Below are 18495 nucleotides of genomic sequence, written 5' to 3' on the forward strand. Positions count from 1 at the left end.
ATGGATCATTTACTTATACTGGAAGTGAATGTTATTACACTGTATATAGAACACCCCACACAGTAAGGGATGGATCATTTACTTAAACATGGAGGGAATGTCATTATATAGAACACTCCACACAGTAAGAGGTGGATCATTTACTTATACAGGGAGGAAATGTCATTATATAGAACACTTCACACAGTAAGAGGTGGATCACTTACTTCTACTGGAAGGAATGCCATGACAGAACACTCCACACAGTAAGGGATGGATCATTTAATTATACAGGGAGGGAATGTCAGTATATAGAACACTCCACACAGAAAGGGATGGATCATTTACTTATACAGGGAGGGAATGTCATTATATAGAACACTCCACACAGTAAGGGATGGATCATTTACTTATACTGGGAGGGAATGTCATTATATAGAAAACTACACACAATAAGGGATGGATCATTTACTTATACTGGGAGGGAATGTCATTATATAGAACACTCCACACAGAAAGGGATGGATCATTTACTTATACAGGGAGGGAATGTCATTATATAGAAAACTACACACAATAAGGGATGGATCATTTACTTATACTGGGAGGGAATGTCATTATATAGAACACTCCACACAGAAAGGGATGGATCATTTACTTATACAGGGAGGGAATGTCATTATATAGAACACTCCACACAGTAAGGGATGGATCATTTACTTATACTGGGAGGGAATGTCATTATATAGAAAACTACACACAATAAGGGATAGATCATTTACTTCTACTGGGAGGAATGCCATGACAGAACACTTAACACAGTAAGGGATGGATCATTTACTTCTACTGGGAGGAATGCCATGACAGAACACTCCACACAGTAAGGGATAGATCATTTACTTATACTGGGAGGGAATATCATTATATAGAACACTCCACACAGTAAGGGTTGGATCATTTACTTATACTGGGAGGGAATGTCATTATATAGAACACTCCACACAGTAAGGGATGGATCATTTACTTATACTGGGAGGGAATGTCATTATATAGAACACTCCACACAGTAAGGGATAGATCATTTACTTATACTGGGAGGGAATGTCATTATATAGAACACTCCACACAGTAAGGGATGGATCATTTACTTATACTGGAAGGGAATGTCATTATATAGAACACTCCACACAGTAAGGGATGGATCATTTACTTATACTGGAAGTGAATGTTATTATATAGAACACTCCACACAGTAAGGGATGGATCATTTACTTTTATTGGGAGGGAATGTCATTATATAGAACACTCCACGCAGTAAGGAATGAATCATTTACTTCTATTGGGAGGGAATGTCATTATATAGAACACTCCACACAGTAAGGGATGGATCATTTACTTATACAGGGAGGGAATGTCATTATATAGAACACTCCACACAGTGAGGGATAGATCATTTGCTTTTTACATTTGCATGATCTGGTGTAAAATTTTGTCTGCATCACCAGAATGTCAGAAACCAGGAAAACCAGTGAGCAAATTTCACAAGCTAAAAATCAATCCCAATTCTAACATGGCACTACAACTTGAAACTCATCTATTATGCAGTGTGCTTAGAGAAAGGTGACAAAAGTAGTTTTTGTAATAAAAAATGTTAATGAGACAATACATACGCATGTGAACTCCTTTCCTCGAATATTGTTGCCTTGGTGATCTAGAACATGTATCAATCCCCAGTGGGTACCAACAGCCAAAAACTGATGAAATTAAAAAAGAAATAAGTTTTAAAAAAATGTTCAATTATCCAAAGAATAAAATACTGACAATGATGAATAATTCCTGTGAGAACCATTGGAAATGTGCTTCTAGCTGGTAAATCAAGAAAAGCTTAGAAAGAACTCCTGTGTGATGAGAGTATTGGAGACATAATATTAATAATTCAAAATTCAAGCCTTTTAAACAAGAAGCTTGGTAACTCATTTTGTTTACTATTTGAGATGAATTGTTGAGGTTTATAATATAATTATAAAGAAATTAGAAAATAAATTATTATTAGAAAATAAATTTGTGGTTTTCAGGCTAATTTATTCCAGAGCACCTATTACAAGTTTAATTTAAATTTGATTTTTTAGATATCAGAAATTGGCAAATAATTATTAAATAATCAAAATGCATGTTTTTCAACATTAAACTAATTCTTAAATCAAAGATAGCTTAGAAAGATCTCCTGTGTGCTGAGAGTATTGGAAAGGCTACAGCCTGAAAACTGACACACATATAATTATGCAAATCATGTGATTAATATGCACAGATTTAGGTGTAAAACTAATAAGGTCTGCACAATTGAATAAACCATGTATGTAACAAGTTTCATTGAAATGTGATAGAACCAAACAATTATGAACTATTATGTTAATTAGGAAATTAATATGAACATGCAGATTTTAACTAAAAACTAATCAGGTCTCTGCATAGCTCTAGAGCATCTATGTACTGGGTGATGAGTGTACTATGTACCAAGTGTGATGATTAGTGCTTGAGATATTAGAGGAAAAGCTGAAAATTAATGTGATTAATATGCACAAATATTTACCCAAAAAATAATCATGTCTCGGCATATCGGTACTCCTAAATATCTATGTACCTAGTTTCATTGAAATGTAATGATTAGTACTTGAAATATCAAAAACTGAAAATTGATTAATTATGCAAATCAGGTAATTAATATGCATGACAATAACCTAAAGACTATCAGGTTTGTACATTGCCCTATAACATATATGTACCAAGTTTCATTCAAATGTGATAAGTACTTGATATATCAGTGGAAAATTGACTAATAATTATGCAAAATAGGCAATTAATATGCACTGATTTTTACCAAAAACTCATCAAATCAGTGTATTAGCCCAGAGCATCTATGTACCAATTTTCTTTAAAATCCAATGAGTGGCTCCTTAGATATCAGTGAAATAAACATGGAACAGCTAAAAATTAGCTAATTACCATATAAATTATTAGCGTATTAGCCCAAAGCATCAAGTTTCATCAAAAACCAACATATGGTTCTTTAGATATCAGTGAAAAAGGCAGACATACAGACACAGGAGTCAGAAAATAATTAAAATATTGACAGAAAAGCTGAAAACTGACTAATTATTATGACTGACTAATATAATGGTACCATGTTTCATTGAAATGTGATTAAAACTTAGGATATTAGTGTAAAAGCCAAAGATTGGCTAATTATGCAAATTAGGTCAGAGATCTCGCTACGCTGGTCGGCAGTGGTCAGCCCGGATCAGCACTCAATATTAGCGACCATCACGGAAATGCTTCCAACCACGCCTATTGCCTGATTTTGAATAATTACTTACCGACCAACAGGCATCCTGTCAGTCATGGATTATAATTTGTAAACAATGCACCTAGCCGCACGATGTGGTAGCGGCTAGTCACTTTTGTGAAATTAGCACCTCTTTGTTTGTTTGTAAGTAAATACTTTCTGATGATAGACACAGTCTTGAAAGCTAAAAAAATATGTTAATTGCGTGATTGGGTAAAATACATTCAAATTGTTATCATCATGAATCATGTAAAAACTTCTCTTTCAAAACCTATTTTACCTTTTAAAAATTTAATCACCTCTTTCAAAAACCATTATGCAATTTTTAACTGAAATCGATGCCAACACGTCGTGCTACAACATCACTTTACTTCATGCAATGTAATTTTTATGATCACTACCATTCAGAAAACTACCGAACTACCGTTCTACCGGGATTACCATGCAGCATTCTGATTGGTTAATGGCATTCTTGACCCATCGGGTCAAAGGACACAAACATCATGGTGGGTCTGTGTTTTTTACCGAAGCGATCGAGTGTTCAAAAATAACCACTCCCGATAAAACTAAGGAAAATTTTACATATACAAATGTATTTCACATCAAAAAAAAAGAAGTAACATTTTTGCATGACATCATGACTGAGTAAGAGGAATTATTGGTATACTGTAGAATACTTTATTTTCGCTTGGAATTTATTTTCGCTATTTTCGCTGAAGGGATGATTCCGTGAAAATAAAATCCAGCGAATATACTTTTTTTCCTATATTTCACATTAAACTCATGAAAAATCAGTGAAAATAAATTCCAAGCAAAACGCCCAAAAAGCCTTTTCAGCGAAAATTAATTCCAGCGAAAATAAAGTATTCCACAGTAATCGAAGGAAGTTATTGTCACGTTGTAACTTTGATGATCGGTTGGAAATTTTATTTATTTGTTCATTCATTACTGTTGATGTAAACATTTTAGAAGTTGTAAAAATAACAAGCCATGCATGGCACAGTCCCCGTTAGTTATAAAATTTAAGATATATAGTTTTGTTTATAGTAATATAGTTGGAATATAACTATGTCAGGAATATGATTTTTTAACATTTATCTGATTGTCAAACAAGTACTTGTCCATATCGAGATATATTGCTCTGGAACAGCATTCAAAATCAGCCATTTTTAATACATGTATATATATACCGTACTCGACCGCGTCAGCGCCCAGGGGCCTCAACCCAGAAAATCACGATTTTGTAGGGGTGGGCGCTTACCCGAGCACCCCCCTCGAAAAAGAGTGCAAATGAAAATTTTGATTCATCAAGTGACAGATTACGTCTTTGAGGGAAAATCAAATTACTAAATTAGTTGCGTCGTCATTGATTTTCACAATGAAGAAACAGAAATGATCACAAAAAATACGCACATTTTATTACAATATTAATTACGTACCACCATAATTTACGGAATTAAAAACATTTGAGTCTGTTGGAACACAGTCAAAGTCAAAATTGTCATATTATTTCCACTGACGAAGTTGTTGGATCGTACGCAAACTCTCGATGAAAATCACTTTCCGCCATGATGCAATTGCAGATTTGACCTACAGCAGCGTCCTTTGACCTAATGGGTCAAGTTGGTTATTAACTAATCAGAATGCTGTGTTGTACTGACGCAATTCTTCGGAAATTCCCGAAGACTTTCCGGTAACGCAATGCAGAAGTGAATTATCGATGTCGAAGTACGATCTGTTGGAATTGATTTCAGCGAATAAACAATATGGTTTTTCAAAAAAACTAGTAACTAGCCATTTTTGGCTACCATGTTCTACGCATTCACAACATGTTCACAGCGATCGATATCCACGCTCAGGGATCTGCCCACGCTGGTCGGCGCCGGTCGCTAGCGACCGGCACTCAGAATTTTCGACCAGGACAAAAAGTTGGCGACCGGCACTATTCTATTTGTTTATGATACACACAGGATGTCTGCCACTGGACCATCATTCTATTGTCCTTGTTGGTTTTAACACACAACACAATGCAAAAAATTAACACACAACAAAACTTTAATGAAAGAAGACACCGCTGTTTTTGTTTTAACCTCCGATTGACATTCTGTTAGTTTTAACAAATGAACCAGATCGGAATAAGTCATACATCAAGATAATGGAAGGGAAGACAACGATAAATAAACAGAAAGAAGGATTACCATTGCAAGTTTAGTTGTGTGTAGGATTTGTCGAGTTGAACAATAACTTGCTCACTTCACCGGCAGCGATGCATCAAGCTGTCGTTCGTTTAATCTGCACTTCATTGATGTTTTTGGCTTCATGACTCGTTCATAAAATTAAATTCATAGGCTATATTCAGTCAGCGATACAAGGAATACTTATTTCTCACTATTAATGTGATTTACTAGCATTCCATTGGAAAAGAAAACAATTAAATTCTTGATTCCACTTTGGCCGTAACAATCGGATGACATGCTTTGACAAAAAAAAATGGCTGCCAGGTCAGAGGTCAATGTCTCAAAATACGTATTTTAGACGTGATTGCGAAACTAAAGTGTATATATTTTTTCACTTTTATCAAAGCAGATTAATTTTACATTGAAATATTTAAAAAAAAGTTAAAATAATTAAAGTAGTTAAATCGTAGCTAGTAGAATGGAAAAATGAATATTAATTAGCTCATGAATATTAATTAGCGACCGGCACTCAAATCAGGCTGGGCAGAACCCTGCACGCTGTATCATATAAAAACGATTACCATGATTCATTATGCAAGACCAAGTTTTAAACTAGTTGCATTTTGAAGGGACGGGCGCTTTGCCGAATTTGACCTCATATATAAAAATTGCGCAAAAGTGGGGGGTGGGCGCAAGCCCGGGCATGGGCGCTAACGCGATCGAGTATGGTATATATATACAACATGATGTATAACGAATATATAAAATTTGAATATAATCAGTCAAAGCATTTAAGAGATATGTTTCTAGAAGCCCAATCATTAAAACAAAATGGCAGCCAGTCAGCCATTTTGAATCCAATCTGACAAATAAAATGACGTGCATCAGGAACCTGTAATGTCTAATGTATGTTATAAGTTTGAACAGAATCCATCCACAAATGCAATAAATGCTTGATATTTGAGGATTTTTTTAGCACAAAAATAGCCACCATTTGGCCACTTTGAAAAGGATTGTCAAACCAATATATCCGTATATCTATGACATCATGTATAATGAATATTAATAATTTGAACATAATCAGTCAAAACAAGTCAGACATAAGGGTCTGGAAACCCATTCATTAAAACAAAATGGCCACCAGACAGCAATTTTGTATCTGATCTGAAAAATAAAATGATGTGCATCAGGAACCCGTAATGTCTAATGTATACACCACGTTTGAACAAAGTCCACCTGTAAACAGCCAAGAAATGGTTGAGTTTTATGATTTTGTTAGCACAAAAATGGCCACCATTCGGCCATTTTAAATAGAATCGTCAAACCAATATATTTGTATATCTATGACATGATCTATAATGAATATTTAAAATTTGAACATAATCAGTCAAAGCAAGTCAGAGATATGGCACTAGAACCACATTCATTAAAACAAAATGACCACCAGTCGGCCATTTTGAATCTTATCTGAAAAAAAAATAATGTGCATCAAGGTCCTATAATGTCTAACATATATACCAATTTTGAACAAAATGCATCTGTAAACAGCCAAAAAACGCTTGATTTTGATGATTTTTAGCACAAAAATGGCCGCCATTCGGCCATCTTGAATCAGATCGTGCATATGTATAATATCATGTATGATGTATGTGTGAAGTTTGATTGTGATTGGTCCAGACATTTCTAAGATGCAGACATGGACACACGGAAGTGAAAACATAAGTCCCCATTTTCGGACTACGTCAGAATGGGGACTACCAATCAGGTCTGTGCAATATCCCAGGGTATTTATGTACATGTACAAAGTTTCATTAAATGCTTAAAATTGACTAATTAATATTTAAATTAGGTAATTAATATGCACAGATTCCAACCAAAGCCAAAAACTTACAAATCATTATGCAGATTAGATAATTAATGGGCATTGAATTTTACCCAAAACTAATCAGGGATGTGCATTTTTGCAAGTATGTACCAAGTTTCATAAAAGTCCATTACCTAAGTGGTTCTTTCGATATCAGTGAAACAGTCATGAAACAGCACAAAAATTTGCGAATTATAATGCAAATTAGATAATTAATATGTTCAGATTTCAACCAAAAATTAATCAAATCTGCACATAAGCACATAAGTTTCATCAAAATCCAATACTTAGATATCAGTGGAACGTATCAGAGAACATTATCTAACCTTACTATGTACAGCAAGACAGCTGATAGCATCCGTATTTTTACTGAGTATGGTTTGTAATTCATTTCCAATTCTTTCATATTTCAGTTTTGGTTCATCCTCTATAGATGTATCATCATCATCATCATCCTCATCATCATCTGCTTCTGATGATCCAGATATTTCTTCCTCTGTCTCCTCAGAATTCTGAAATAATAACTGAAGCTTTTTAGAGTGCTAACACAATTTTGACATGAACATTTTCTGGAATTCTATAATTTGTTTTAGAATTTAGAAGAGACATTTCATTTTAATTATGTTATACCCATTGCAACCAATTTCCAATTCAAAATTGCAACCAGATTAGGGTTCAAAGGTTGTATAAATAAACCATAAATTTATTGTTTTTATGATAATAATTTATTTGTAACATTGTAATTTATATATTTGTACTAGCCTAATCACATAAAGAATTTGTAGTTTGTTTTTTATATACTGAATCCTTAACAGAAATACACTAGCATAGAGTCACTACAAACTATGGTTGCTATAGCAACTGAAGAGTGTTGATGATCACAATAACTGATTGGTCTAGATTCAAATTTGTTGTTACAACTAAATGTATTGATTTTAATTTCAGAAAAAAGTTTTAATTAATAAAGCAAAATTACCAAAAATATTCAAGTCATCATAAATAAAGTCTCAGCCAATAATTTAACATTGATATTTGTAAATGTGTTATTTTGCCACAAATTTCTGGTGTCAGAAAAAATTACAATATTTTGAACATTAAACTCCTCAAGATAGGCAATCAAAGTTAATTTAATGGCATTGTATTCAATATGTGTCCCATGCGGTGTTCTGATGTATATACACAACACTTGTAAAATACATTGAAAAATTGAAAAGTGCACTTGCAATGATCACCAACATTAAGCTAAACTTTGTAAATCAAATATTTTAAAAGTGATAATTTCACAAAGATCCTAAAACACGAAGCCACAGAGACTTACACAAAATTATGTCTTCACGAACACCTTCAAGGTGAGAAATTCCAAAAAGTCCTAGCAGTGAAAAATGATTTATAGTACACTAATATCTTGTTAGGATTACCATGCACAGCTGATAGTACTTATAGAATGGGATACATGTAGTTGTATAAGATATCAATCCTGTATTTGGATGTTCTATGATTGTTGGTGCAGACTAACCCTGGTCACCAAGGGAGGGGGAGGGGACACAGCTCACTACACATACAAACACTACCCCAAAGGATATACTGTAAAACTGATTATTTTTTTCTATCAGGAAATTTTACGATTTGATGATTGTGTGGCATTTGTGAACTGCTACAAAATTTCATAATTTTTAGCCTCTCGAAAACTTGTCTCTTGCAAAATTAAATGTACTAAATGTGCCTGAACCCAGTGTAAACAAATACATCTTAAGTTTTCGAATTCTGAAGTTGACCGAGGTTCGTCAGGTGGCCCAGTTTGTATGAACTCATCTCAAATGTTACACATTAATGCCATGAATTGCTAGCCAAGAGTAAACGAGGGAAAATGCTGCCACGTAATTGCAATCACGAGGCAAAAGGTGATAGAAGGACTGTGGTTAGAGGAAGTGAGACGGGCACTCCAGAGCGATAGATTCAGTGGTAATGTATGAACGAACGACGTGCCCGCTCTGAGAAGAAGTCAAAACAATGTGACGAAAATGTCAACAAATCGACTCAAACGTCTTTCCGAGTTGAACACGAGTATCACTTCGGGTGTACGTTCCTATGACTACCATAAACACAAGTGACATACAATGCATCAGCCAAACATTTTACCAAATTTAACTAGTTCAACGTTATTCAGAACATCACCTTTTTCTCTTCCGGGATCTCTTGGTCAGCCATCTTGACTGACGTCATGGGTCACAATTTAATATGCAAATATATGCTGGAAATAAATTGATATGGTCGATTCACTGTCAATATCACTCCGCTGAAAGAAAACGTTCCTTCATTTTAAATTATCATAGATTAAGTTTAGCATTATTATTCTACAGCTGTGCAGATAAATTATTCTAAATATCAAGATTACTAATTTCTTTTAGTTTTGAAAGAGTTGCGTCTTTAATTAGTTTGGCGGATTTAAACAATTTAGCCTATACAGTGGAAGGCCCTGTTGTATATTTTAGACTTATTTGCATATTCGATGTCTGCTTTCTCTGGCTGTCCTTTTTGTAACAGATTCGAGTCTGCATTCTTTCGAAAAAACCCTGGTAAGTATCGCCATTATGAAAATCGGGCTGATTTGGGGACATTGTTTGTTTTCTTAGTGTGAATATTATTAATTTGTGATATAATGAGATTTCCTATTAGCATAATTTATTAAAAACCGCACGTGTGTTATTCTGATTGTTATTAAGTGGCCTATGGCAGGTAGCTGAAACAGTTTTTTTTTCACCGTTTGCAAGCACGGCCTCATTGAAATCATCGTCGCTTACATCAGCTGCAGTTAACTTTCAGTACAGATAACTTTGCGGTGAGCTTATATTTTAAATTTTGAAATTTATATTATAATATTTATGCAAATTATCATAATTTATAAAAAATGTGTGCGTTAATTCGCCATTTTATTTGAGTACATTTGTTTGTGTGATTACGGCAACGGGGGTGGCGGCAGCTAACCGGTCATCAGACGTCGGCTCCTCATTTTACTCATCATCGCTGAGCTGTTGTTGATTGATGAATTATTCATCTACAGTTTTCCATTTTCTGCGATGAAGACGAGATGTTTTGGAAACGAGGAGCATCGATGATGGTTGCGTCAATTTTACCATCAATTGCCTTTGTTATTACGAACGCGTAACATTACTGTCTGTCTGGTAACTTGACGTTTACTCGACATTATCAGCAAACATGGTTTTCCTTTCAAGACAGGGGCACATACAGGGAGTTCACAGGGGGCGAACTGAAGGATGATATGATTGAAAACAAATCAGACTGGCTGCGTTGCATTTTGCGTGCGATCGCGAACATTTTCAGCGCTAGACAATGAATGAATATGTACTTGATCACTGTCAGATGCGATAAAAAGTATATGCATAATCCAAAACATTTAGTTTACTTCTTTTCTTTGACGTGATTAATTAAAAAAGATATAATAATTAACTCTTTACCATGTAAAATAAAATATTTCACAAGTTTCGTACATATTTTAAGTACTATCATTTTATCGACTGAGTTTCATCGCTGGAAAGTGAACAATAAAGCCTAAATTACCACTCATGATTGACTGTCTAATTGATTGACTTTGCTTTTGTCATAGTATTCTATCTCTGGTATTATTTTTTTTATTTATTTATTTTTTATTTCTGTGTTGCCTCATTGCCAGTTTTATGAACTAACCAAATTCATTTTAAGTTAACAGTGTTATTTTATTTTGAATGGTTGATCTTTTGGCCTTACAACACGAATCACTTTGTTCTCTTGTGTGACTGATTTGACGTACAACGGCTCCATGCCCCTGGGCATTCCATTCCTGCACTGATTATTCATTAATCTCCAAACAGAAACAAAAGCAGTGTAATTTTGCTATATAGAGTTTGTCTCATGAGATTTTGTACTGTTTCCCCATGTCTTCATTTTTAAATTAAAATTGCCCCGAGTCTTGAGATCATACTTAGCACGTAGGTCATCCTTAGGGGAGATAGGACTTAAAAGAGAGATGCATGTACATAAAGTAGAGTTACATTGAAATGACATTGGACATTGTTTCCTTCTCATCGCATTCTGTCCATGCTTTCTAATAATGCAAGTGTTTTAATTTTCTTTATTGACAATTGTAATGATTGGTAAACTCATTTGGCAATATGTAAAGGTACTGTATAATATTCCAAGTAATATGAGTATCCATTTTTGATGTCTAATGGACGAGAGGAGCTCAACAGCTGTGGATTATTGTCAGTAACCACCTGAACTCCACTTGTATTGTTTGCTTGCTTAACTAGTATTTGTGTGGAAAAAAATTGTTGCATCCATGGAGATGTATATAAACATAAATATGAATTAATTAAATAGTTAGTTCTGAGAATAAATTGTATAGTCATATGATAATTTTATGAATTTATATTTCTATCATTTAATTATTTTTTTGTTTACTGTACATTAATTATTATGAGGTTATTGTCAGAATATCTCAAAGGCTCAGTTGCAAATACGTATTTGTACGAAATATTTGTATATGTTAAGTTTGTAAATTACAACAATGTGCAAGTAAATTTTGTTTTTTACTGTTAGGACTCTTTAGTGGGAACTCTTTTATAAATGTAGCAGCTTTTGATTGTGAAAAAGCACATGTTAATAGACGTTTTTCCACTCACTATGAGATCTCACAAAGTGCATGAATGGCATGGACTGAACCGAACTTTAACTACAAAAATAAAACAATTTGATTTTAATTTAAATTTCTTTTTTTAAAGCTCGGAATGTTGGAATGCTGATCTTTGAAGAAGGGAATATTATGTTGTGATACCCTTACTTCATCAAAATTGCTCATCATCAAATGTGTACAGCATATCAATTGTAGAAATACTATCAAAATATTTTTACATTTGACACAATGTTCCGAGATTATGACCTTTGTTTGTGTGTTTTTTTTGTTTGATTTCACACATAATGCACGATCTCACATAGCTATATATCTTAGGTTGACACATAAATTGTAGGAATAAAAATAAAATCTATTCTAAGATATTTTACCTGTTTGGATTCTCGGTGAAATACTCTGGCTTGGACAATCCTATTGTAATTCACATAGCTTTATGATTATATGTTAATTAGTTTATTATTATGAAAATATATATTACTACATGTTAATAAAAAAAGTAGATCCAACCATGACGTAATTTGTATTCTGAATTTTAAAGTTTTTAAGTTTACTGTCTCCTGCATTCACTAGCCAGACGTTCCATCAAATTTTATTGGGCATAATAAAAGATCGCTGTTTGGTTTATTCTGATATTATAAATGTGGCTGGCAATTTATGGCAATTGATTAATCAAAAAATATTAATAGGCACAAAATGAAATTCTGTGAATTTTTTGTTGTTGTAAATTCAAACAATGTAGATGCATCTCTTTATTGTTGTAATTGTTGTGCCTGGGGTTTTTTCATGGAAGTCTACATGTAGAGATCTTTATCTTCTTTCGAGAATACCTGGTAGACTGTCAGTGATTCTGTGATGTGATTTCAGGTTGCGAACACCTTGCCCAATATATAGACTTTTCATCAAGTTCAATTTCAGACACCCCCTCCCCTCAAATGTCTATGCATACATTTATTTATTTATTTTTCTTATGGCATATTTTTTGGTATAAATTTTGATATCATATAATTATGTCATAACTAAAATCAAGGATGTTTATTATAAAGTTCTTCACAAAATATGAGATATAAATATAATAACCAATCGAAAAATATAAAAATTAATATTAAAATATGTTGTTATAAACAACTGAATTTTTCATACAAGCTAGAAATATTAGACTGTAGTTATGAATTGATATTATTTACAACTCAGTTCGCAAATACAGTTAAATCAGAAAATAACATTTTTGAAAACTTTTTTTAAATGAAAAGATGTAAATCCAGGGTATTAAGTATTGAACGTATCTTAAATTAATTTCATATCTTGAAAAAGTTTGAAATTTGACAAATTCTAGGAATATCCTTCCAAATGGGTATTGTATTGTCATGTTTGATTGTTACTTGTTTATTTCAGGTCATAGATTAGTATTCTTAAATTTCATTCAAATGATTTACTGTTTATAATAACTTTGTATAATATCTGAGTTTACGCATCCTAAATTCACAAACAATCATACTTAATTAAAATCAGAAATTTATAGGTCTGTGAGAACCCCAAAATCTGAAAAAATAAAATTTATGGTTTGAATGAATTTATGACACTAGCAACAAATCATGGATGGCTCAGGGGATGATCCCTGGAAGGCCAAATCCTCTAGTCAAAAGTCGTTCATTAACTAAAAACTTGGAGTTTGGAGGAACCTTGAATAAGGTCCATAATTGCTTGTCTTTGATTGGTTAACGCCATGAAATTATTAATGGCCAAACATGTGGTTTTCTTGGCGATGTGCGCTATATATATCAGCTCTCGCTTTCACAATTTGCGCAAAAATGGGCAGTAGAGACAACAACGACATTCAATGTCTGACACCGTTGCCAAGCACAAAAAGGATTTCTCAAAAAAATTATTACAAAAAATTTTTAAAAACAATAGATAAAGTAGATGATTTTGTGATTAATTAGATGCAGAGAAATCGATAGCTGGCTTTAATAGTAAGAAGAAAAAAAAACTTGGTTTAAATTTATACTGTATTTTTTATATTAGAAATACATGCACTCTATAATTGAAATTTGATGAATCTAAAAGATTATGCATACAATGAAAATTGTGCTTTATTGACACCATTAGTGATGCATGTCTGACAAACCAAATAATTATCTACATGTACAATTTGTGAAGAAAAGTCAAAGTTTTAAAATTCTCAAGATTCATCTTGCGATGCATTATAAAAATATCAAATTGATAAATTGCGTACATTGTACATTATTTGATGATGATGTTTTGATAAAGTATTTGTGACGACCATTTTGAACTGGCTATTTAAGGAAATGATGCTGATCTCTGTAATCAGATCATGAGATGTATCCGATAAACCAATTTTGAAATTTTATCATTATTTAGTAGTTTGGTAAAAGTAAACAAGTTACCGATATATTTACTAAAATTTGAGTTATCCAAGTTTATGGCATTAGTTAATCAGAATTATACGAAGGAATTCAGACTGAGGACAAACAAGAAATTGAAATGCAATGACTACGTTTAATTATATAATTATCAAATTTTTTAGCTCCGCTGTTGACTTTGTCGAGCGGAGCTTATCATATGAGTGATTGTCCGTCGTCGTCCGTGTCAATGTTTTACTTTTTCGACTTCTTCTTGAAAACTACAAGCCTGAATGCTTTGATACTTGGTGTATATGTACCTTGGGTAGACCTCTCTTAGATTTGTTCATTTCATTATGATATCTTCAATTCTCTAATTTTGGTGAATATTTTTGTCATTTTTGGTAAAAAGTGATATTTTCAACTTCTTGTTGAAAACCGCAAGTCCTATTGCATTGAATTACATATATAGATACTACATGTGCACCTCTCTCAGATTTGTTCATTTCGTTATGATATCTTCAATTCTCTAATTTTGATGAATATTTTTGTCATTTTTGGTAAAAAGTGATATTTTCGACTTCTCGTTAAAAACCGCAAGTCTGATTGCTTTGATATTACTTATATAAGTACTACATGTGGACCTTTTTCAGATTTGTTCATTTCGTGATAATATCTTAATTCTCTAATTTTGGTGAATATTTTTGTCATTTTTGTTAAAAAGTGATATTTTCGACTTCTCGTTAAAAACCGCAAGTCTGATTGCATTGAATTACATATATAGGTACTACATGTGGACCTCTCTCAGATTTGTTCATTTCATGATGATATCTTTAATTCTCTAATTTTGGTGAATATTTTTTCTAATTTTTGGTAAAAAGTGATATTTTTGACTTCTTTTTGAAAACCGCCAGTCTGATTGCTTTTATATTACATATATAGGTACTACATGTGGACCTCTCCCTGATTTTTTTTATTTTGTAATGATATCTTCAATTATCTAATTTTGATGATTATTTTTGGTGAAAAGTGGTATTTTTGAATCCTTGTTGAAAACAGCAAGTCCTGTTGCTTTGATACTATACATATTGTTCATTTTCTAATGATATCTTCTGTTCTTTAATTGCAATGTGCATTGCTAACAGCGGAGCTATCTCAGCCGACAGGCTGCTTGTTTTTTTTTCAAAGCTGGAAACCATCCAAAAAAATGTTAGTAACCATTCAGAATACAATGATGAATTCTCCTTTCATTATTTTGTTGCTGTGTTCTGATATGTATTTCAGTTTAGATGTACTTGTATGTGCTATAACATCCAACATTAAAACGAACAGTTTTAATTGTTGGTCATAAAAACAATAGGATCATGTGATCTAATATACTTATTTAAAGGTTCTACTTCTTCATTCATGCATGGATGGTCTGGATTTTCCAAAAAAAATTGTATATTCCAACACCTACAAATAAAAACCCAAGCCCTGTTGAGGTCTTCATGGGTGGATGCTATTTATAGAGATATTCCTTTCTGTCACAGCTCGGATGTCTTCCAAATGCTAGGATTAAATGTTCTTCATCCTTTAGATGTATTAAATTTGTTGCCTGGCAACATCTTGCCTCTTTGTTCTGCATCAGAGAAGTTAGTGCTTGGAGAAGAATGGCTAGAGTTTTTAATGAGGTGTTTTTTTGGTCTGTAATCTGAGCCAAGTGAGCCACTATGTCTTGAAGATAAGGTTACTTCCTGTCAACTCATTATGACCATTGTTATCTTGAATGCAACAGGAAGATGAAGTCATTGCTATCACCTGGTTTTCAGAATATATGTCAATTAATATAAAATTATGTTTATGATGTACATCGTTTGAGAATGCAAATGAGTTGCAGGTGAAGTGGTTATTGTATAAATACAAGTTAAGGAGGTACAATGTATATGACTAATTGTTCAATTCTAAACAGGTAATCATCAATATTCCCACCGTTGGTTCTATCAGACTGTACAATTGCTGCAAATAGATTACATGAATGTCAGTCATAACTCGGAGGTCATACTGCAAACACAATGACAAATAGTATTTAATTTTTGTTTTCACTCTATAATATATACAAGTGGTTTATACACATACATGTACATGGCTTTGCATGCATACATGGCTTTGCCTTTTCATAAAACGACAAATTTTTAAAGCGAGTGTGATCGCCATAAATAAGTTACTAATATGAAACATATTTTGAGAGATTACGGTACTCTGCGGCTGTTTTAAAGGCAAGATAGGTTAACTTTAAGCCAGCTAAAAGGTAGCTAAATATTAAGTTGGCTTGGACCAAACTGTTTCTTTTTTATAGTGAATATACACATATTATTGACTGCTGTTTGTACACAATTTATGCAATGGTTACCTGGGATACTTCAGTGTTAGTACGCTGCAAAGTAATTTACATAACACTAGTTAGAATTACAAAATCCTTCATAACAATATTGCGAACTGGAATTTGATGAAATGTCCCTAATTCATTTTTATAACCAGCTACTTAAAAAAAAACTTTCAACGTCAACTTTACAATTTCAACTTCTTTTTCGAAACCACAAGTCAGAATGTTTTCAAATTTGATATGCAAGTACCTTGGATAGTTCTTTCTCAAATTTGTTCATTTCATGTCAAAATGTCAAAATCTCAAATTCTCTATTTTTGGTGAATATTTTTGTCATTTTTGGTAAAAAGCGATATTTTTGACTTCTTGTTAAAAACCGCAAGTCATATTGCTTTGATACATGTATTACATGTCTAGATACTACAGTGCATGTGGATCTCTCTCAGATTTGTTCATTTCGTGATGATATCTTTAAAGTGCCTGTGAAATGGCTGCTATTTTCACACCTAAAATTATCCATTGATAGATAAATATTATTAATTTTTATGTTGCTAAGCATAAATTATTTTTTTAAGTGAAAAAATGTGTTTTAAAGTCAGTCTACGGCAACTTTATTTTTGTGTATTTTAAAACGAGGCTCCTCATTAGCTTATCATTTGCGTACAGAAATTCCTCTTGTGACGTCAGAAGGGGAAGTCGCATGGCAGCTTGCATTGCCTATATGTGTAAATAAGGAAAATTTCTTGTACAGTTTTCTCGTCTTTGACTAAATTGTCACTTGTGTACTTGTTCGTCGAGGAAAAATGGACCATAATGAACACATAGTATTAATTTTTGTTGCATGGGGTTGAGTTAGATGCAGAATATGTCCATTCTGGTGTAGCTGGTCACCGTGATAGTCACCGACACCGGCGCACATTTGTACACTGTCGCTGGACAAAATAGAATTTGACGTCGGAATTATCTTGTTATTTAGCAGGTTACTAGACACGTCACTACACTGTTTTATTTCATCAATCGTCTGAGTAAAACTTTCAAAATTAAAATAAAAGAAAACATATTTTGACATTCTAAACATCGGACTATATAGTGATCGCTATAAAATAATTAAATAATTAAAAAAACGACAAATCACAGTTACTAAATAAATGACAGCCGCGTGGAAATAAATTGACATTTTGTTGAAATAGGTGAACATGTCGGGTCACGACGAGAGGCAAGTGCGTTAAAAGCGGTGTTAAATTGGATAACAAAAATAATCGAGATCGACACACATACAGATAAATTCAGAGTGGATTCGAGTTAGCGTGATCCATGGCGTGATTGTCATAATTATAACATCATATTAAAACTTTTTTTGCTGGAAACACATTGACCAAGCCCGGACTCTTATTTCATAAATTACTGTAGAATACTTTATTTTCCCTTGGAATTTATTTTCGCTATTTTCGCTGAAGGGATGATTCCGTGAAAATAAAATCCAGGGAATATACTTTTTTTCCTATATTTCACATTAAACTCATCAAAAATCAGTGAAAATAAATTCCATACAAAATGCCCCAAAAGTCTTTTCAGCAAAAATTAATTCCAGCGAAAATAAAGTATTCCACAGTATTATGCAGATCAAGCTGCAAGCATGGAGGTAAAAAAAAGAACAGAGGTGTGAATTCGACATTCAACACCAATCACCAAACAATTCAGAAACTTTTAGCTTTCGAAA

The 18495-nt window shown here is 33.0% G+C and overlaps 2 protein-coding genes across 6 annotated transcripts in view; one reads left to right on the plus strand and one right to left on the minus strand.

Moving 5' to 3' along the window:
- LOC100370879 (vacuolar protein sorting-associated protein 41 homolog) overlaps window positions 1-9611 on the minus strand; it is a 39210-nt gene extending 29599 nt beyond the window's left edge. For both annotated transcript variants that reach the window (XM_085501516.1, XM_085501515.1), the window contains exons 1-3: window positions 9539-9611; window positions 7690-7875; window positions 1650-1733 (exon numbers count right to left, since the gene is read on the minus strand). In XM_085501516.1, coding sequence (XP_085357642.1) covers window positions 1650-1733; window positions 7690-7875; window positions 9539-9586 — 318 coding nt within the window. In that variant the 5' untranslated portion in view covers window positions 9587-9611. The remainder of the gene's footprint in view (window positions 1-1649; window positions 1734-7689; window positions 7876-9538) is intronic.
- Window positions 9612-9861: 250 nt separating this feature from the next.
- The window catches only part of LOC100373046 (uncharacterized), a 56594-nt gene continuing 47960 nt past the window's right edge, over window positions 9862-18495 (plus strand). For 3 of the 4 annotated variants that reach the window (XR_014929937.1, XM_085501517.1, XM_085501519.1), the window contains exon 1: window positions 9862-9939. The gene's annotated coding sequence lies outside the window, so the exon portion shown is untranslated. Of the gene's footprint in view, window positions 9940-10092; window positions 10203-18495 lie in introns of those variants that run through there. The other variant, XM_085501518.1, reaches the window with a different exon arrangement.

This window comes from Saccoglossus kowalevskii, chromosome 7 (genome assembly GCF_978046115.1).
Source record: "Saccoglossus kowalevskii chromosome 7, keSacKowa6.1, whole genome shotgun sequence".
Taxonomy (NCBI): domain Eukaryota; kingdom Metazoa; phylum Hemichordata; class Enteropneusta; family Harrimaniidae; genus Saccoglossus; species Saccoglossus kowalevskii.